The following is a 22,340-nucleotide window of genomic DNA, read 5'->3' as shown; positions in this document are numbered from 1 at the left end:
TTATTTTCTTTTTGTTCTTTCTAAATTGAGCAATGGTACTTTTTGTTTTGTAAAGATTGAGTTGACAAGTTTTAACTAATAAAACAAATGAAACATGACAAATGTTCAATAATGAGGAATCATCAAATTAATTTGATAACTGTTGGCACGAGTGTTTTATATAAAAACTGGGTTGTATCGGCCGATCGATAACATACACATTATGTTTTAATTTGACCAAACTTTGTTTTAAGTTGATTGTTTCAATATAACATATACATCTTACCAATTCACACAAATTATGTTTTATACAATTTTACACTATAAATTATAATACATACAAATTTATTATGAATGGTTAAAAGTTTTTCTAAGATCTATAATCACCCTTCCTATTATCATTATTGTCTAATAAACTTGTCCAACAATAACATACACATTCATCATGTGGTGACAACGCATGATTTATCATCGGTGTTCCTTTCTCCTAAAGGCCGAGTCTATTTGGATTCGATGATGCAGTTACTGTTGTTCACTTCCTGTAATCACAAGGATCTAGTTGTTCGAAAGGCATGTGTACAAATTTTTATAAAACTGATTAAAGATTGGTGCACGAGGCCCTTTGGTGAAGAGAAGGTACCTGGTTTTCAATATAATACACATTCACTATAGAATCGTTAGATGTTAAGCCCACCGGAGTATTCGATTAGCTTTTATAATAATTAGTAACGTCTTGAATAAACAATCGGTAGTTTTAGCCTTTGGGCTAGATAAGATGTTAGCCCAACAACTGGATGCTTGAAGCACTAAAAGGCCCATTTTGTTAAAGAGGAAAGGAATAAAGGATCAAGGTGGACATCACGCATCTGATTACTAGACTTGCTTGTTGATGATTTGAAAGACAATTATTTAACATCTCCACAAGATTCAAAATCCACAAATATTCACTCGTATTAGTTGTTAGGGCTTCGTTCTAACGGCTTTCGTTAAGATGCATTAATTAGTTGTACACTTACCATAAAATTCAGGGGTGGACTTTTAATATGAAAATATAAAAATCTTTTTATGCACGTTAAGTGAAACCCTAAGCGCTTTGTTTAGCAATTATCTAGTTATAATGGAACTAAAATCCATAACCTATCAAACGCTTATAATCATCACACTCCATCATGACAAAAAGAATTTACGTGAGCTGCTACCCTCTTTATTATCAAACTACATATAGAAAAGATATCATCAATCCGTCTTAAAAACGCCTTAAAAGAATCTTACCAACTGGATTCTTCTAGTATATGATTGTGTTAACAAATGAGTAACAAAGAAAAGGCTTCTAAAAAGCTCTTATAACATAACAGAAATAACCGTACGTAAAACTACTTTTAAAAACAGATTTAGGCGCCAATATAACTCTCTCGCAAACAACAGCTCATCGTCTTTTCATCTCTTTGATTCAAGATCCATCAGTTTGCCTTCTTCCCAAGATTCACAATAAAATTAAATTTCAAAAAAAAAAAAAAAATCACACATTTTCATTTAATTCCCTTCAAGAATCAAAAAATGGATCAAGAAATGCCACAGGTTTAAATTTCACTATTGTCAATCTTTTATTATTTAGAATTCACATTTTTACTTCTTAAAATTCAATATTTATATTTTTAATTGGGAAATTCTTATTGAAGATTTTTTTTATTTATATTTTGTTTTGTAATAGCTATTATCTTGACTAAATTGATGTAATTTTCATTGTTTTTAAAAAATATGGGCCTGGTTTTCTAATGCAGGTAGATTCAGAAAATGGGTCAGCAAAGGAAGTAATATCCGAGTACGACTGGAACGAGATGTTTAAGAAAGGAAAGTTCAAAAAGGAAGACATGAATACGCTGGTTATGGATTTTCTTGTGAACAAACTTCATACCAATGTTGCGGAAACGTTTCATACAGAATCTGGCTGCCCATGTATAGTTCTTGATCCCTTCAAAATTTGGGTCAATTTTAGTTTTGTGATTTGTATGCATTAGTTACATCAATCTTTAAAAATGTGTAGTGGGAATTGAAGATATTTCTTTTATAGAAACACAAAAGACAGTTAAAGAACTTATCTACAAGCGACAATTCGATGAAGTCATTAGTCTTCTTAATCAAAAACTAGGCTTGGTAATACAAAATCTTTCACCTTTTCTTACTGAACTTTATACAATAATTTGTCTGACTTAGATTTGATTACATGTCTTACTTATGTTATTAATTCGGATGCAGAGTTTCTTGGAAAGTAACCCACAAGTACGTTACCTTTTGGACCAGCAAAAGATGATTGAATTGTATCGTTCGGGTGATATATATACCAACGTTGCATTGGACTTTTCCCACGAGTTTAAAATGTGGGCAGATTTTATGGTCAATGATGATGACTTTGATAAAGATTGTTTTGAAACTTTGCTTCTAATTCTTTCCGGAGATGATAAAGAAGTCCTTGTAGATGACCTATTGCATCCCTGGAGGATATCGTGGGTCGTCGTATCCACACTAAAAGCAATGATCAAGTTCCGTGGCCGTGAACAAGGTTTGAATAGCATCTTTCTTTTTTAGATATTCAAGTCTTCAGTTTTGAGGTCAAAAGAAGAAAAGATATTAACTTGATTGATGCAAAGGTGTTAATTTTTTTTGATGATTTATATAACTTGATTAAACACTATGAAATTTTTTGCAAGAATAAGTAAAAAATGGTGAAAATAATAGAAAACTTGTAATGATTTGGAATGGTCAACTGAAAGTAGTTCGACTAAAAAGTCAAAGGGGGTGAAATTTTTTGCAGACCACTTGATAGGAAAAGCACTGAAGATGTTGAAAGCAGTCGAGGATGAGCTGAATGAAGATGTCGAATTTCCAAATTTCTATATCGGTAGTGGCTACCCTGAACCTCTTCCTCATCCAGATGGGCCCTTCAAGAACTTTTTTCAAACTGTTGATGATGACTACAAAGATTGTTAAATTTGCTTCAGAAAATGGTCTTACGGAAAATAAGTAATTGTATACTATACTTCTTAATGACTGCTACCGTGCTACGGCTATAGAAGACTGATGAAGTTTTGGAATTTGATTTCATTAATCTAATAAGGCCTCATGGATTTTTACCCTATTGGTTTGTTTGGTTTATTTATGTTCATTCTGTCATGCTCATATTCGACTTAAAACAAACAAGTACAGTTTAACGACAAATCGGCTTCCAGTTTTCTAGTAATGGCAAGAAATCTTAAAGCATTTTGTATTCAACATTAAAAACAATCTTAAAGCATTTTGTATTCAACATTCAACATCTTGTATTCAGCATTTTGTAATGGTCATATTCGCTTATATGGTTGCCACATATACATTTTCAACATTTATTTTCATTAACTCTTTAAATCACATCAATTATTTTACATTAATTATCTATCTTACTCGCCGTTGTTGCCACTACAAGTTTCCACCACCGTCATGCCGCCGCCTACACTGACACATTGCGCGGGTATTCGTGTAGTCATCTCTAAAAAGAATTGATTGTTCAAAACAATGATAACTAGATTAATACTATATTTTTATATTCAGCCCAGCTAATTAAAAGGTTACTGTTGCTGAATTTGGGCTGGACCTTGCTCACCCAAAAATGTTTGAAATAAGTATCCACATATTAGACTGATTTGGCCCATTTATAAGAAATTTGTTTTTTCCAAAAATGTCATTCGAATAAAAACTTTAGAGTTAATTTCACAAATCGTCCCCAAAAAATCATGTTTCATCTTTTAAACTTTAAAAATGACACTGATAGTCCTTTATACGTGGATAATGGTCACGTTTTGTCCTTTAATTTAACGGATGATGGTCACGTTTCGTCCTTTAATCTAACGGATGATGGTCACGTTTCGTACTTTATGCGGTCGACTAAAGGACGAAACGTGACTATTATCCGCGAATAAAAGACTACCAGTGTCATTTTGAAATTTAAAGAATGAAACGTGATTTTTTGGTAAAACCACAAGGACCATTTTTGAAATTAACTCAAAACTTTATATAGGAAAAAGCTAGGAACCTGTTTTTTCAATATACCTTCGAAAGAATCAAAGAAAACATGACAATAAAATACGGAATACATGCTAATGTATGTTCCCACGATTCGAATAACTTTCTTGTTGAAACTTAAATATAACTACGTAAGCTCTTTGATGATATTCAACAGTATTTGTAGGCTGCAACGTTGAACATTTAGAGATTAAACAAGACCGGTCAAGGTTCATTAATCCACTAAAAAAAATTAAAAGTCAGGTTTAATTTTTAGAAAATGTTAACCAAAGCCCTTAGGGCTTCACTTAACGTGTATAAAAAATTGTACATTTCCATGTTAAACGCTCACCCATAAATTTTATGGTAAATATATAACTAATAAATGCACCTTAACAAAAGCCCTTAAAATTTCGTTTAGAAAAACCCTTAATTTTTTTATAAGATAACCTTAATATGCATGTTTTCTTATATCTCAAGTTATGTAAAAGCCTCTATTTAGAAAAATAGAGAATGTGTTCTACAAGTTGTGCAACGACGTTTAAAGCTGTGTAGGTGAACAAATTTATTTCCATTATCAATAATATCTGCTAATGTTTACTTTAGACATGTCATTTGGTCAACCTAACAACAGAGTTTTAAGTTCATACTACTTCATACATAGTTTTCAATAATATTGTTGGGTCTAATAGTGTCTATAGAGGCACAAAATTACAAGACTATATATATGTCGAATTTGTTCCTTGACTTTATTTTTTTCTATAGAAAAAATATGTATCAACAGTTTTAGGAAGACCACAAATTGATCAAATGTTCTATATATGATTTATCTAATCGACCAACTTGATTACTTTTCTTTTTCTAAAAGTACTTTCAATTCATGAAAATATCTTTAATAAATAAGTGCATTGGGCATCTTTAGTTATGATCAAATGATGACTTCAATTATTTCATGTGTTTATTTCTTGTATATAAAAGACGCCATTTATCTCAGACAAAAAATCAACAAAGAGTGAACTCCACGGTGGAATTTATTAGACAAGTAAAAAGCTTACACTACCTCGAAGTCTATATTTAGCAAAAGAAAAGTAACCAACAAGTGTTGTGTTTTATAAATAAGAAACATAAAGGGGTGGGAGTGGATACCCCAACTCCAAATTTCCCCAAATTTCCACATCATTATTTTCTAATAAAAATCTTTCACCTCAAACTTCCCCAATTCACTCCAAATCATCCTAAAATGGTGGCGCCACTTACCCCAATCCCAATTTCCACATCATCTTTTTTATTTTCATTTATTTTTACTTAACAAAATCACAAATTATATTAAAATTAAAAAATATACCCTTTTATTATATTAAAAAAAAAAACATTACATAATACTTAAAAAAAAAAAAGAAACATTACATAATACTTAAAAAAAAAAAAAAAAACATTACATAATACTAAAAAAAAACTAATCATCGAGATACGCCAAATCTTGAGCCCATACGTGCTCCGTAAGATCATATCGAAGGCGATGGTGAACTTCTTCGTCTATCAACTCCGCATACACACTTTCATCGAACACCGGTTGCACTGGCGGGTCCATTAAATGGACCGGTGAGATTGCCCTCTCGTCCCTCTTAATGATCATGTTGTGTAAAATAATACATGTATGAACATACTTTCCAATTTTGTCTTTCGTTTGAGGTCGAAGAAGAAGTTTCCATTTACTTTTGAGAACACCAAAAACTCGCTCGACATCTTTTCTCGCCGCCTCTTGCAGTTTCTTGAATCTTTTTTCCTTAGGGTCGATTGGATACGGGTATGCTTTAACAAGTGTTGACCACTTGTTGTAGATCTCATCACTAAGATAGTAGCCACGTTTATAATCTCGGCCATTCACGCGGAATGAAGAATTCGGAGCCGTTCCGTTACGGGTTGTGACATACAAATCAGATTGGTTCAACACGTTGATGTCGTTGTTTGACCCCGAGACACCGAAAAAGCATGCCAAATCCACAAATCTTGTGACGGGGTGATTTCAAGCATAATAGTTGGACCGTTGTGGTCACCCCTCGTGTATTGCCCTCTCAAACGTCTAGGACATGCCGACCACTCGACATGTGTGCAATCGATGCTACCAAGCATCCCAGGCATATGATGTCGAAGCTCGTGGGCCTCGAAGATGCGTGCAACGTCGTGTGACGTCGGCCTGCGTAGGTACTCTCGACTATACAACCGAATGATGGCGTCACAAAAATAATCAAGGGTCTCACGTGCGGTTCTGGCTGCCATGCACAAGTACTGGTCATACTCGTCTGGTGTGTTACCCGTCGCGAGTTGCCTAACGGCGGATGTGCATTTCTGTATCGCCGTAAAACTTTTTCTTTTTCTTGCATCGTAACGTTCTTGGAAATACAGGAAGTTTGCTTCAATGTTGCGCACGATATCTAAAAACATGGTCTTGTCCATTCGAAACTTCTTTCGAAAGTAATCGTTTTCGTATTTTAGTTGTTGAACGAACCAATCGTTCAAAAGAGTGGCAAGACCAATTTCCCGACGCCGGTCCGTATACCGTCGAGTTTGAGGAGCACTAGAACTTGCCGTATCTTCAAGAAAGTATAACGCGTTAAGCAAGAATTCCATAGAGCTATCGTTTGATTCGTCGGGAGAGTCGCTCGAATTATCCAAATTACCGGAAGCCATATTTTTTGGTGTTGGGTGTAAGAAATTAGTAATGAAAAGGTTGGGGTGTTTGAATTTTATAAAAATGTAGTGAAAATGAGAGTAGTTGTGTGTTGTTTTGGGAAGAAAAGAGTGTATATATATAGAGAAAGAGGTAAAAGACAAAAAAAAACAACAATAATGTCTCTCTACCCCCGTTCCCCTCGCCACGTGTCCGGCCACCATTCGTCCGTTTCCTGCGCGCGGTCCCCACACTCGTTTCTCTCTCCTCGGTCTAACTACCCCGTTTACGATCCTTTCTTCCCCACCCCGACCCCCTGGCGGCGGTGTTCTCACGCGGGGCCGGGCTTCACCGTTCACCAACCCACTTCCACTCCCACCCCTCTAAGTTTTATTTGTAGTTTTGACGAATGCTTCAAGATAGGGAAGTGATATTTGTATCACAAAAGTTGATTTATTTACCATAATGTATAACTTTTATAACATACTATAAAAATCAATAAAACACATTTATGATAAATATATCAATTGTTATGTGTTAATTCCTCAATAGATATGATACTTTTTCTAAATAGATGGTTTTGTACTTTCTAGAAATATTGTTTTTGATATTTATTTTTATAGGTAGCATATATATAATATATTAATCATATATACTAATATAATATATACACACAAACATGAAGATGGGTGGAAAAATGAATATAAATATTTCCAAATAGTAAAATATGTTCCAAATGTGAGGCTTGGACAGCTGGCGCCGCAAAGGAGCAAAGGAACGTGGGCAAATAGGAAATGACGGCTGTCGTATGTAACGTCTATCGATACATCACGTGTCGCTTTAATGTTCTTGTTTTTATTATTTTGACTGGTCAATACAAATCCTAATTCCAAACCTCAATCATATATACGAACGACTTGATGTTCAAAAAAATATATATACGAACGACTATTCCTTGCCAACTGCAAAGTTGTAAAACTGGCTTTTTTGTTTTTCTTATTTATATAATACGATTCTTTATATGAACGGTTAAAAAAAATTAATCTAAGAACTTGAAAGGTTTAATACGTTTGTATTGTATGAGATGAATCAGATGATCATGGACCAAAATTTTTCGAAGTAAGAGTAGTAATAACTGTAAATTAAGAAGTAGGTTGTGAGAGTGGCCTGTCTTAAGGGTGGATAAAGTGGACGACAAGCCGAGGCTCGTTTTTTTAGGGGGCCTGATTTTTTATTATTTTTTTTAATGTTATATATATAGGTTTTAGATAGAATAAAACAAATATTAAATTAAAACAGATAAAACAATATGTTTCTCTTCACTCAAAATCACCGTGGATAATAAAAATCATCGTTCATTAATTGCTTCGTGAATCTTCGTACATCAATTTAATCATAATTTAAAGGTCAAGATCTTGTCTTATTTGTTTTACTTTAATATTTGTTTTACAATACATAACCTCTATATATACATAATATAAAATTAAAACTTTTACCGTCTTATAAAGTGGGAAAAAAAAAGTCAAAGCAGTCATAATAATCGAAGTCAAGCGGTGCTCTCATTCTGTCACTGTGATCACAAATTGTCTTTGTCCTCACCTTTCTTTTAATTTGTGAGTGATACTTTTCTCTTTGTTCTTATTTTATGTAGATAACGATTAATTGCAAACTTTTATTTGATGATTTTGCATTTTTTTTTAGTTTCTTAAAGAATAACTTTTGTTATGTTTATTGATATACCATTTATCGTCATTTTTAAAGATTAGTTTATATAATATAAACTCATTATTCAAAAAAAATATATATAGACATAATTTGTTGCGCTTAGCCTATGAGGCCTTTATTGATGCTCGGCCAACACCTATAAATCTTCAGGGCCGACCCTCCAGAGTCGCCTAGTTTCACACGTACTTTAGTTCCGTTTTTCCCCAATAAATACTAATGGTACAAAAGGTATTCTACCTTGATAATATGTAGTCTCTATTTTTAGATAATGTAAAAGACACTGTAGCAATTTACAAATTCATGAAAAATCAATCTTATATGCTTATTTGGGCAAGTTTACGTGGAGAGATCATATATATAATGCCTGGTTATCGGCTTAAGATTTTTGATAGCCTTAAACGAGATTAAATTTAAGGGTATAGTTCTAATTAAAGTAAAAGAAAAAAGAAAAAAAAAAACCCAGATGGCTTAATTTGTGTTATGAACTATTAACAAAAATTTTTTGTGAAAGTTGATGTAAAACTCAATGATAATGTTATTGTAATATAAATTGTATTATGATATCGATCTAGCTCAGAGTTCAAATACTAAATGTCTAAATCTACTATAAAAAAAAATAAATAAATTAAGGCCTTAGATTTTTAGGGGCCTGAAGCGATTGTTTGACCCCTTATAACCATAGAGCCGGCTGTATGTTTATATATGTTTTTTTTTTTTATTTCTACATCTATGTATATAGCTATATAAACTCACGTGACACATGTATACATGCATATTTCGCTGCAGGAGACCCGTGACAAGATTATCATTCTATTTTAATAAGTTATATTTTATTTTTATAAAAAAACTTTTTATTTATTGTGATAAGTATGAATTGATTTATTTCCAATTTTAGTGGTATTAGGATTATTATAAATAGGGGTTTTAATTATTGTAAAATTTAGTTGAATATTATTGAGTTATAAGAGAATTGATGATTTGTCAATAATTTCGGTCTTTGATTAATCATTTTGTTCTTGAGCCATTTGAATGCGTGTGACACTGCATCATATTCACTCATACGTATACACACATTTTACTCCTGTATATTTTTGTCTAAGTCTTTTTGAAAACAACCTCTTTACTTTCAAATAATACTATGATAATTTATATCTCGATCAATTCTTGCATATCTCGTCTTGTACAGGATTGAATATTATTGTTATAATTATTGTGTTTTACACTACGTTATAAAATATCTATTTTTAGATATTCTTTTCCTTCAAACCTTGTTAGGTTTACATACTTTTTAAATTCCACTTAACACCACCGATAAAAAAAAAAAAAAAATCGACTTTGACAAATTTTTCACTCATTTTTTGGTCAAAAGTTGCCATGCTAATTACTTGGTCACCTTTTATATCCTCTTATTTACGATTGTTTTTCTCCGCTTCCTACTTTTCAAGCCATTTATTATTTGGTGTGGAATCCTATTTGTAATATCCGCCTTTTTCTTTTCCGAACATCTGGAGACTTCGGACTATAGTTTTATATTGTGTGGTTCGGCCCAAATGGTTTGTTTCACTACATATATCATATATGATATATCATATCTACATGCACTTTTCATATGAAAATTAAGATATTCATGGGGTTATATATTTTTAACCGGGACGTTATGATGTCTATACACTATATGGAGAACAAATTAAGATTGGGATTGTTTTTTTTTTTTTTTCTTATCAAACAACTGTTAATAATTAGCATCTCAAAGTTCATTGAAGAAATCAAGTTCATAAGCTATCAATGAGTAAAAAATCAAAAAAAAGCCAAGATCGGTGAATCTTCCGGGCAATTAATGTGGTGTTTGTTAATTTGATGAGTTGCGTTTAAGTAACAATCTTTAGGGTGCGTTTGGGTGTAAAAAATATTTTCTAGTTTTTCATTTTTAATTTTTTAGAAAATGAAAGAAGTTTCTATTTTCTAGAAAACAAATAAAACTTTTGAAAACGCGTTTTAATTAGAAAACTTGGAAAACATGTTAGAGATGTGAGGGGGGGGGGGATAATGAAAAATAGAAAACAAGAAAAAGATGTTTTCAAGTTATCTATGAAAAAATGTAAAACATTTTTAGAAAACTATAATTAGAACGCGTTTTCTGTTTTTCATGTTTTTTTGAAAAATAGAAATAGAAAATGGGAGTGTTTTCTGCAACCAAACACCCCTTTAATTTTTTGGTTTTTTTATTTTGGTGTATTTTGTGTTCATCTATTTCTGTATTGGCTAGAACCTGCAGGCAAGCACTTTTAGTGGTATACACGAGTAACAAAAAATTTTGTTGCCCACACTAAAATCTTGCATAAATGCATAATACAGGGAATAATAAACATTAAAGTACTAGGTAAAATGTTAATGTTTTCACTATGACATAAGTTATTAATAATCATATGGATAAGATATACTAAAAGAATTATAGTATCCGTTGCATCTTTTGTATTGAGCATTGGAGATACCGTAAAAAAAATAATTTGTGCTATGAGCGTGTTCTTAATTATTTATTTTAACGTTGTAAATTAAGTTATGTGAATATAAAACATATTTATATATATTTATTCAATTAGACAGATGATGAATGTTTCAAAATAAAGTATCCCATTACTTGCACAGTTATACAAGTTTTAAATTAACTTTAAACTCCATACCTATCTAAAGCACATATGACATCCACATATATGCTCGATAAAAGGAATGAGCTCGAGGGAAGCCCCACTAGGAAAATATTGGAAGGGAAAATACTTCGAAGATCCTGTTTCCATGCAATAGTCAGGAATTCTTGACGATATCGAGTTGGAACAACTTGTTCATCCTGAATACCCTGATTCAAGGCCAAAGAGTTTCCGCTGCTATCATATAATATTCGTCAGTATTTGGTGATAAATAAGCACCCACACCCCTTTTGATTTCTCGTAAATTTATAACTATTCAGGTTATCATTGCGACAAAACAAATCTGACAAGTATATATATATATATATCCCAACAAGTTATATCCTACTAATTAATCAAAATCTTACTTCTTTTTTTGAACGTTCGTGTCACAAGATGGCTAACTGTTACATCCAATTGGGCATACAGTCACTAGCGACCGATCCTTGAAGTCATGGAACCACAGTGGAGGGAAAACCACACCAATTTAGCTGCTACAGAAGGAACGACGTTAAATTAGGGAAAAACTTTGTTTGCTCGGATTCAAATCCTGGTCTCCCAAGGCCCAAACTTCATTGCAAGGCAGAGATGTCAACTACGCTATTAAGGCAGGGACCAAAATCTTACTCTTATAATCAAGTTTCAATTTTAGATTTGTTATATAATTTCAATCAAAGTTAGAGATGGTAGCCATTTATCTGTTTTGCATTTAATAAAATTTTATAAGAACATAGTTAATTTACCTATTGTACAATTTTATTTTTCTTTAAGAATGAGTCATTAGTTACTAGTTAGAAGTTAACATTCGAAAAACCATAGTGACATCCAATTTGACGGTATGGAAAACTCAAACCATATATGACTAGGATGAAAGTTAGAACTCTCGAAAACCACTCTAATAATCCTACTTCTAAACATGTAGGGAGTGACATTCAAATTTTGGTGAATTTTTCCATGATCTTACCAATGGGCCTTGATAGTAAATTGTTATTGAAATTGTTTATTATATCACTTAATATAATCATCACAAAATTATAACAGCCTACGGTTTGCATGTTTTTCTTTCTAAATTTACTTTCATTCGATTGTCAAATAAATACAAACCAAGATTGTTATTAATTTTGTTTTCATAACGCTTTGTTAAGTTACTAATATATAGAATTTTTATTAGAAAGTTTTCTATTAAGTATACAAAAATGTACTTATAAACCTTCATCGTTACGTAATTTCCATTTTGTAGATCTTAATTGATAAACAAAGAGTTGTATAATATAATGTGGATGGAGTATTGGAGTTGCTTGAAAAAATATAGAGATTTTTATGTAGATTAATTGGTTGCTTTCATGTGATTGATTAAATTGATTTTCTTTTCTATTTACATATTCCTTTAAAAAATACATTAACTCATTAAAATATGAGAAGTAAATCTAAGGTTATTACACTTCCAACTTATATAAAGAGTGAAAAACCTCTCATATCTTAGTTTTTAATCTATAAAAAACATTTGGACCAATCAATTATTCAAAATATTAAAAATTAACATGTAAGACAACATTATCACCTACACTTTTCCCTTAAAGATATACTTGATATCTAAATACTAAATAAAAAACTTTTAAGTTGATAGAGAATATGACAAAAAATGTCAAATAATAAAACATTTATAGAAATTTTTTTAGGAACACATTTGATCATAATCACAATGGAAAGGCCTGATTATAGGTACACATTGCTCTACAATGTTGACTTTGTTGGACCACACGTCCACACGTGTAGCTATAGTAGGAAATTTCGACGTTATGGGGTGTTTTCTTAATGTGAATATTTATGGAGTTATTGTGGAAGGTTGTGTTTGAGGTTAGGAAATTTTGATTTCAACTATGTTGAGTTTAAATACAATTGTAAATGATAAACTCCAAGGATTATACTTGGAGCCATTGGAGTTCAAAGGTATGTTTAAAGAACATATTTAACTCATAATATTAAATTTTTCCGAAACACGTCATATAATTATAATTATATTATATAAACCAATAATTTAGTGAGGGAAAATGATTGATGCTCCTAAATTTTTAGCCTAAAGATCCTCTTAACTTTTTATGAATGTAACAAGTGTATTTCACTTAATCTCTCTCTTAATCTTCCCCTTGAATTTCCACATGTCACTATTCAATAAATTAAGAGGATTTTTAGGCTAATGAATTAAAAAGATTAATCATTCCCCGTCTTTTAGTGGGTACAAATAATGTCGACCAAAGGACCTCAGGCACCATAAGATGTGCTACAACTAGAACATCTAAAACATATGTAATCATTAGTTGTACATAAAAAACTAACACAACCAAATTAACATCAATAATGTCAAAGTTAGGCAAAATTGAGTCAAAGATCCAACACAAATTGAAAAGCTAATACTATTCTCCAAGTGAAATTACATTGTAACAACAAGAAGAGAAGAGAGAGAGAGTATCTACGTTGAATATGCTATTCCTTCATTAATTTCCCCAACTTCAATTTTTCCTTTTTTCTTCCTTCTTTTTCCAATTAAATTTCCATCAAAAATTGGGTTCCATTCCCACTTCAATAATAGCCCCCTATAGATCATATATTTACACGCCACCCCCTCTACTTAGCTTTCATTGTCCGAAACTCAACCCCCCTTGTTGGGTTGGGTATCGAATGCCAAACGGGTCATTCGTGTTTGTTACATTTTGTGTCTGACCCCACGGGCTCAAATTCGATTGAAAGTAGCCCGAATTATCAATCCTTTGGCTTCTTATTCCACTTTGAACTTCATCTTCTAATGATCTTCCAAACTTTGTGTCCATTGTGTACATAGGTGCCATTGTAGGAGCTGCATTTGTTGTCATTGTAGTAGTATTAACTTGAGTTGCGGATATGGGCTCGGGCAGCCCAAATGCAGCGATGCTAGCCCAATCATAATTGCCCGAATCAAACTTTTGTAGATTTAGTTTTTGGTCCTCTTGTTGGAAGCTTTTGATGGAATTAACCCTTGGCAAGTTAAAAAACCGGTTTTCAATATCAGGTAATGATTCAAGAACATCATCGAATTGAGATGATGATGATGAAGATGAACCATGACTTTGTTCGGTTGTTTGAGCTCCTCCTGAAATCGCCTTTTGTGCACTTGAATTCTTCTTGTAAATTCGACATAACACCCATTCATCCAACTACACAAAACCAAAAAAACACTTTAGAAACTTGATAAAATTTATCTTATTTATTAAGTTTTAATACGACTTATAAACAGTTTTACTCGGGTATAAAAGTAAAACTGTTTATCTAATTCTCTAAAAATTATAAAAGTAATAAGTCATGTCAAAAAAAATTAATTATTCCAACTTGTTTACATGTATGAGAAGTGTAAGACATTTTAATAAGCAAATTCCAAAAACTACATTTTGACAAGCATAAATTAAAATTTGTGACATACCCTTGAGCTACCATTTTTCCTTTGTGGTTCGGATAACCTATATTCATGCATGATCCAATTAGTTTTGTTGCCTTTAGGAGCTTTTCCAACATAAAACACCAAAGCTTTCTTGATCCCAACTCTCCTTCCTCCAGTAGTGATCACCTTATCTGTTCCGGTAGCCTTCCAATAACCCGACCCGGCTACTCTATTGGGTCTTGACCCATTTGGATATTTTCTATCTCTTGGGCTAAAAAAATACCATTCTTTTTCACCAAACATAGCCTTACCTATAACAAAACAAACAAATAATACAAAAGGTTAAACCATGTTCATATAACAAATCTCACAAAAATGTCAACGACACGAAAGATATATAAAACGTGTTAAAAAAGATTTTACATGAAACATATATAATAATTACTTACTTGGTAACACCCATGGGTCAAACTTGTACAAATCAATATCAGCAATTATTTGTAAAGAAAAATCATGTCCGGCCACTTTCCGGCAAAGATATTGCACCAGTAGCTCTTCATCAGTCGGGTAAAACCGGAAACCCGGAGGTAAGCTTAGTTGGGTCATCGGGTCGGTAACTGGTAAACCCATTTTGTTAAAAGAAGATTGTTTAGAGAAAGATATTTGTTCAACAAATATATATTTTGCAAGAAAGATAGATGGAATGAAAGAAATAGTTTTCTTTTTTGTTTTGGTTATTCAAATTTCGTTTTTTTTTCAAGAAATGTGAAATTTGATGGGTATTTATAATGGGGAAATAAGTACGGAAGTCCTTTTCTTACTGTGGTGAAAGATAGGTTTAGAACTGAACACGTGTCGATGAGCATAATAAGCCGACCTTATCCAAAGGTGTGTAAAAAGTTTCAAGTGCATGAACCAATTGAACCAAATAAGACAAAATAGAGGTAGTGACTTTATGTACAAGATTAGATCCCAACCATACACGTATTGTTCCAGAAAAATAAAGTCGATGAAACATATAGCGACAAATTATGTGTGTTTTTTGTTTTGTAAACTTCATGGGTAGTGAGAAGTGAAAGCAAGGTATGGACCTAAAAGTAAAAATGTATTTTACTTCACCCATTTTACCATGACTTATCCACATTGAAAGGCCAAGGTTATAATATGTCAACTTTGCCATATCTTTATATTGGGATTAATTCCCTTGAATGTAAAAAACTTTGAACGAATGTCTATAGTAGGAAATTACTAAAGCTGTGTGTATTGTATGTAAACAACTTTGAAATAATGTTTATTGTATGTAAGAATTTCGTTTCAATCAATTACAATCTGACAAGTGGCACCTGTATATGGTTGCCACGTATGTTTTCTTACATACAATAAACATTTTTTCAAGTTGCTTACATACAATACACATAACTTTAGTTTTTCCTAGTATAGACATTCGGTCAAAGATAGTTACATTCCAGGAAACTAATCCCCTTTATATTTAAACGAGGCTTTGTGGTTTGGATCTATGATTCTATGATTTAAGCATTGCCTTAATTTCTTTTTTTTAACGCGTATTTCTTTTAACGAATCAATTAATACTTTTAAATTGTACGTATATTTGGGACGAAATCAAAACAACATAGAAAGTAAGACTTAAACATTAATGCATTTTTCTAAGATCACATACCTCTGGGTCACTAAGCACATTGGTTTAATTGAGGCTTTTTGTCTTCAATAATGACTATTTATAATGCTGAACTCTGAACGTAGAGCTCTTATTAACCTTGTGGTGCTTGTATATGTCTGGGTAATTTTGAAATGTCATAACAATTGCATATTCTCAAACAAGCAACCCTTGATGCGTTTCGCTATCTAGGAAATTAAAGTAACAAGTTTTTTCTCTGGCTTTCAACTCGGTCCAGTAAACTCCGGGCCGATTAAGAAAAATGAAACTCTTTTAATGTCTAGCTTTTATGATTATTGTCTCAATCTCTAAATTCTATAACTTTGTATCTATAATCCGTTGTACTTCCTAGCAGTTCGCTAGTTTTTCATCAATAAAAGCCTTATTTGAATGTTAAAAAGAAGACTATTTATAATTCAGATGTAATTAGCTTAGTGAGATATCTTTATGAACATTTTCGATCTATTATTGATTACGCTGATCTATATTAAATGATAGATTTGTTTCACAAGAATAAAATTATGACATATTTAACTAGTACCGAGTACCAATTTTTGCTTTGTAAGAAAGAATGACCAAAGTTTAGATGTGCAATTTCACTAGTCTACAAAGTAATGTTGGATATATAGATCTGATTTCTGGCTTTGAAGGACATTGCTTCAAACTCCCACACCATATGTATATTATGTGGTTTAGTGCGCCGGAATGAAACAAACTATGCCCAAAAAGTTATAGTGTACACTAACTAACATTTTTGTTTGTTGTATGCATAAACTTAATAAAAACTTCAAATCATGCAATGTGTATACGTGGCAGCCCATATGAGTTGCCACGTGCAAAAATTTTTTTTTTCAACATGCCACGTATAAGGTTTTGATTGGTCGGTCACAAAAAGTTACATAATAAACATTTTTACTAAGTTTATGCATACAATAAACAAAAACGTTAGTTCGTGCGCACTATAACTTTTTGGGCATAGTTAGTTGCATTCCGTCGCACTAAACCCTATATTATGAGACCTTTTCAAATCGTTTTACCGTTAGTTTACCTTATCACCAATATGCCAGGTCTATTAAATTAGAAAAAAAAAAAATTCAAATAAGTACATCATTACTTTATTAATTACGAGTAATATGTATGACTAACCTCATTTGTCTTGGTATACGTTTTAACTTTTAAGCATCAAACATTTCTAAACAAACAAGTGATACTTCTTAAATATACATATTCATATCTTGTTGTATATATTGATCAGGAAATCTAGCAACTAATCACATTTGATCGTTTAATATTGTGACCTTTGAAATATACATTGCATACATTTTTTTCTTATATAATGATTTCCATTCTTATGTTTTTAACTCTAGACGCAATTTGTTGACATCAATTATAAAAGGATTTTATCCTTTTATATTAAAAAACACGTGGGCAAAGAAAGTACGTGCGTGAGAGTGTGGAAACTAAGGCAAACACGTGGTAAGTAAAAGTTAGGCTTGAATTTTCGTCAAAAAAAAAAAAGAGTGGAGGTTTATTAATTATTATGCTTTAAAAAATAAAAATGTCATTTAAGGACACGTTATCCCCCATTCTTTGCATTTGTTTATTGTTTCTTTATGCCCTTTTCTTCAACTTATATTTTATGCTTACTTTCACTCTTCTCCTTCCTAATCTTCCTTTGACTTTTGACTTTCTCTTTAACTACATTCTTCTTCTTCTTTATATCTTGGATTATTTTATGTAGATATGTGCATTATATAAAGTTCACCATCTTTTTGTTGCTTAACTAAAGAGTTATTATCATCTTATGCAATCAGCCAAATTCTCAGTAACTTTTCTACATAAAAGATGAGGTTAAAAACTTCAATAATAACTCTTGCTTAAATAAACAAAAACACAAAGGTAGTTTTATTCCCATTATCCCATAACGGTTGCAAAATACAGTAAGTTTTTTGAGAAAATAATGTAGAAGACATCAATAGCAGAGCTACATTAAGGTCAAAGGTGGGTAATTAACAACCTCATAATGTTTTTAAAAATCTATATTTCTAGCTAGTACTAATTTTATATATTAGTTTAGTTTAGTTTAGTCTATAAAACTCAAATTATAAATACTAATATATATATTTTACACATTTGTTAGTATCTTGTAAATTGTTCGGCTACTCGAAACGTAAAATTCTGACTTCGTTACGTAAAGGCTTTTTAATTACTAAATACATAAAATGTTTACCATATGTGTTATTGAGGAGACTTGAATTCTTAGTCTAGCTATTACCTTAATTGTGTAAACACACAAAAAATTACTAGCCCAAATACTCATGGGTGATAGGCATCCTACTTAACTTAATAACTCGTTTGGTCATAGCTGATGCATGGAAAACGCATCGACTTTGAATTAACATGTGTCCAATTTCTAGAACAAATGGTTGTGGATTGCTTTTTTCGGAAGTTAAATGTTGAGCAGATTGGTCTTCTTTTGTAATCTTTGATTACTTCTAGTTTTTGTTTAATATCGATCGAAAAGGCTACGATATTATGCGATGGGTAACTAATTAATCAGGAAGGTTGATTAGGCTACGTGTTAGAGAGCTTGTATATATTGATGATGATAATGATGATGATAAGATAACGTTCTAAAAGAATAAAAATAAAAATAATATAAATTTAAGCGATCGACATTTATCTATATTTAATTAATTAATGATATTATTATGAGAAAATGACGTATCTAATAATTGCAAGAAACTTACCTAACAGATTAATATCTTCTTCAACTTTTTAAAAGTGGGGTTTTCATGAATGCTAATTATACGTTAAGACATATTAGGACATGAAGTTCTCATACTTGATTAATTGATTTTAACAATCAAGCCCTTCATGACAAAAGTAACTCTATTTAGTGGCAAATAGGAAGTAAATTATGGCACATGGTGGTTTAAGATTCATCTAATTCACAATTACGATGGCTGCATCAGCTATTATATACTCCCTCTGGCCCATTTAAGTTGTCTTCAACTTTGACTGTAAATATTTTTGTTTGTATTATTTAATACTTAATGAAAGTTATATCATTAAAAAGTTCGTTTAAAATCAAATTTATTTATTATATATATATCAAGTGTTGTAGAATATAAACAAAAATATTTGCGGTCAAAATTGAGACACAAAAACTTTGAAAGTCAACAATGGACAACTAAAATGGGACGGAAAGAATATTACTACTAAAAAGTAAACTGGCCGGTACTCACATTTTTTACTTAGCTAAAAGTACAACTTCAACTGCAAAAGGTACAACTTCTATTATACTCACACAATATTCATTATAACTAACTGTACAAGGTATAACTTATTAAACATGAATACATACACATACATACCTCTTTTATGAAAAGTAACAAAATAAAAATAAAAATCACAAACTTATGTTAGTATAATCATCATCATCTGGTAGCTAATGAAAAGAAGAAAGAAAGCTAAATGAAGAATCAATAAAAATCTTGGTTTTTAAAGCAAACATCATAAATCTTTCAAATCATGTATCTACATATCCAAACATGAGAGATAAACGAGACCACATTGAAGGCTTGCAGATACGGAGAAGGTGTTGCAATGGCGGAGTCCTGGTTGCAGCGGTCACAGGAGGACACGACCAAGAGTTGGTGGTGACTTTGGAATTGATGGTGAATCTCCGCCCTTGATGGTGATGGTGATTAATTTGAAGGTTTTGTGAGTAGAATGGATTATCTACCTAATAAAACAAATCCACCTATTATCTTTTTAAACTTTTCAGCCTTTAAGAAGACTAAAATATCCCCAGACATCTTTGTATTCTATAAACACTATTAATGCTTCCTTATAATACTGTTGATAAAATTAATTTGCAATATACTTTTTACATTAATAACTTACATTACTTGTTGTCGCCATTATCACCACAATCCTCGCCGCCGCCACCTTTCGCCACCCCACCCATCGCCGCTGCCGCGGGTAAACCTCTAGTTTTAATTGTATTGTAGTAGGGTTCCATAATTATAAAACTTAATAGAAATACTAGATTTAAGAAGACAAAAAAACCACAAACTTATATATCATCGCTAAAATAAGTAGAAAAGCAACAAAGAGAAAAACATTTTAAAAGTAAATAATCCACCTTACATAACAAGTCAGTTTGTAAATCTATATTTGTTATTTGTTTGTAAATCTTCTAGCATTTCTCAAACTTTATCGTATTCATAAATGAACAAAAATCGGATGCCCTGTTTTTCCACGAATTTATACTAAAACATTACAATTTTCATATTAAGGAATAGTCGGCCATATCACTTGTTTTCTGCTATCAATGATCAGTTGGTATACTGGTTTGAAGTTTCTTTGCTGACCTATAAGTCTCAAGTTCGAATTTTCATTCCACAAATTTTGATATATAAATAGTCTTTCTTTGAGGGTTTGGCTTGGGTATATCCATGTTCAAACTTGAGCTAGCAGGATTTACCCATATTAATAGTCATGTCTTCGGGCAGATTAGAAGGACCCCCATTGAGTATTTGAAATAGGCATTTATATTTCGACATCTATCTAGCGCTGGCCCGGTTAAGGCTAGGGCTGTAAACGAACCGAACGAACACGAACGGGACCTTGTTCATGTTCGTTCATTTAACTTAACGAACGCTTCACGAACAAAATGACTTGTTCATGTTCGTTCGTTTGTGTTCATGAACGACTTTTCACAAACACAAACGAACGAACACTAATGAACGAACACAAACGAACGAAATATTTATAAATTAATTATTTTTATTTTAACTTTTTTTATTAAATAGTTAGGTATTAGTAATATATATTATATAAAACACATATTTATATTTGTAAATGAACATAACGAACAAATGTTCACGAACATAAACAAACTATTGTTCACGAATATTGTTTACGAAGAACGGTTCATGAACATAAACGAACTAACGTTCACGAACAGATTATCGAATGTTCACGAACGTAAATGAACGAACGAGAACTTTGTTCATGTTCATTCATTTAACTACACGAACGAATTTCCCGCTGAACGGTTCATGAACTGTTCGTTAACTGTTTAGTTCATTTACAGCCCTAGTTAAAGCAACGTATGATAGATATCTCGCTGTCGAATCACGACATGAAGTTTCAATCGAAATTCACCTTTCAAGAAAAACTTGTTTTCTGTTGACATAAATGCAACATCTATATATGTTGTCTGTTTTGAGTATGCTTCGAGTTTACATATATCCAAATTAATTAATTGTTATTAACCCAGTTAACAATTAACATAAGCACTAACTAAATATATAAACGAGCACCAAGTTCTACTTTAGCTATTATAGCTTGCCATTTATGAAACAATATGTGTACAAAAACATCTAACGGCATGTGTATTGATCAGCACATCAATAGAAAGCTATGGCTTCAAATTCCTCAAGAGACAATTAATTATATAGATTGTTATTATGTGTGATGCCTCGTAATATTTGTCTTTCTTAATTACAAACATAGAATATATCTCGTAACAAATTATTATAGAGGAAACAACAAAAAACGACGATAGTAAAACATAGCAATGATATATTTAATTAACGACTACTTAGATGGAAATGTCGCAATCAAATTCTTTTTTGGTTTCAAAGTCGTATAAAATGGAGATGTGAAGAGAAGCATATAGAGTTACAAGTGGAGACTGATGACGCAAACACTGATGTTAAAAAACTTTGGCTTTATGGGTATTCTTTAATTGACAAGTAATCCATATTCTACGTGGCAAACAAGCATTGGATAAAAACAAACATGAATGCAACCAAATTAACCAGTCTGGATCTTCCTAGAATAATGTGCACGTGGCTCAAGTGCGAGCTCAAAGACCCAAAGTGTTTTATACGTGTAAAATATTTTGATTATGGCGCCATACTTGTCTCTTTATTCAATTTTTATATGTATCTTTCGATTTACAACTTTACATGCTAATACTACTATACATAATATATACTCTTCCGTCTCATTTTAGTTGTCATGTTAACTAACTTTGACCATAAATAATTTTGTTTGTATTATATAGTAGTTGATGAACTTATATGAACGAAAAGTACATTAAAAACCCAATTCATTCATATATTTTATATCAAGTGTTACAAG

At 31.7% G+C, this 22,340-nt stretch overlaps 3 protein-coding genes across 3 annotated transcripts; 1 reads left to right on the top strand and 2 right to left on the bottom strand.

Moving 5' to 3' along the window:
- Positions 1-1,536: 1,536 nt before the first annotated feature.
- Positions 1,537-2,967, top strand: LOC122591957 (protein GID8 homolog). The gene is made up of 5 exons (XM_043764177.1): positions 1,537-1,557; positions 1,761-1,935; positions 2,024-2,133; positions 2,236-2,539; positions 2,792-2,967. The coding sequence occupies exons 1-5, from the start codon at positions 1,537-1,539 to the stop codon at positions 2,965-2,967; spliced, it is 786 nt and encodes a 261-aa protein (XP_043620112.1).
- A 2,994-nt stretch (positions 2,968-5,961) lies between these two features.
- LOC122591956 lies at positions 5,962-6,705 on the bottom strand. The gene has a single exon (XM_043764176.1). It carries the CDS (start codon positions 6,703-6,705, stop codon positions 5,962-5,964), a length of 744 nt encoding a protein of 247 aa, XP_043620111.1.
- Positions 6,706-13,492: 6,787 nt separating this feature from the next.
- LOC122592617 (NAC domain-containing protein JA2L-like) lies at positions 13,493-15,254 on the bottom strand. Its single transcript, XM_043764892.1, has 3 exons — positions 14,956-15,254; positions 14,549-14,817; positions 13,493-14,285 (listed from the first exon to the last, which is right to left on the bottom strand). Exons 1-3 carry the CDS (start codon positions 15,134-15,136, stop codon positions 13,731-13,733), a joined length of 1,005 nt encoding a protein of 334 aa, XP_043620827.1. The 5' UTR covers positions 15,137-15,254; the 3' UTR covers positions 13,493-13,730.
- Between the last annotated feature and the right edge of the window lie 7,086 nt (positions 15,255-22,340).

Source organism: Erigeron canadensis, chromosome 3 (assembly GCF_010389155.1).
Source record: "Erigeron canadensis isolate Cc75 chromosome 3, C_canadensis_v1, whole genome shotgun sequence".
In the NCBI taxonomy this organism is placed as follows: domain Eukaryota; kingdom Viridiplantae; phylum Streptophyta; class Magnoliopsida; order Asterales; family Asteraceae; genus Erigeron; species Erigeron canadensis.
The sequence above is the reverse complement of the archived record's forward strand: the minus strand, read 5'-3'. Positions and strand labels throughout refer to the sequence as shown.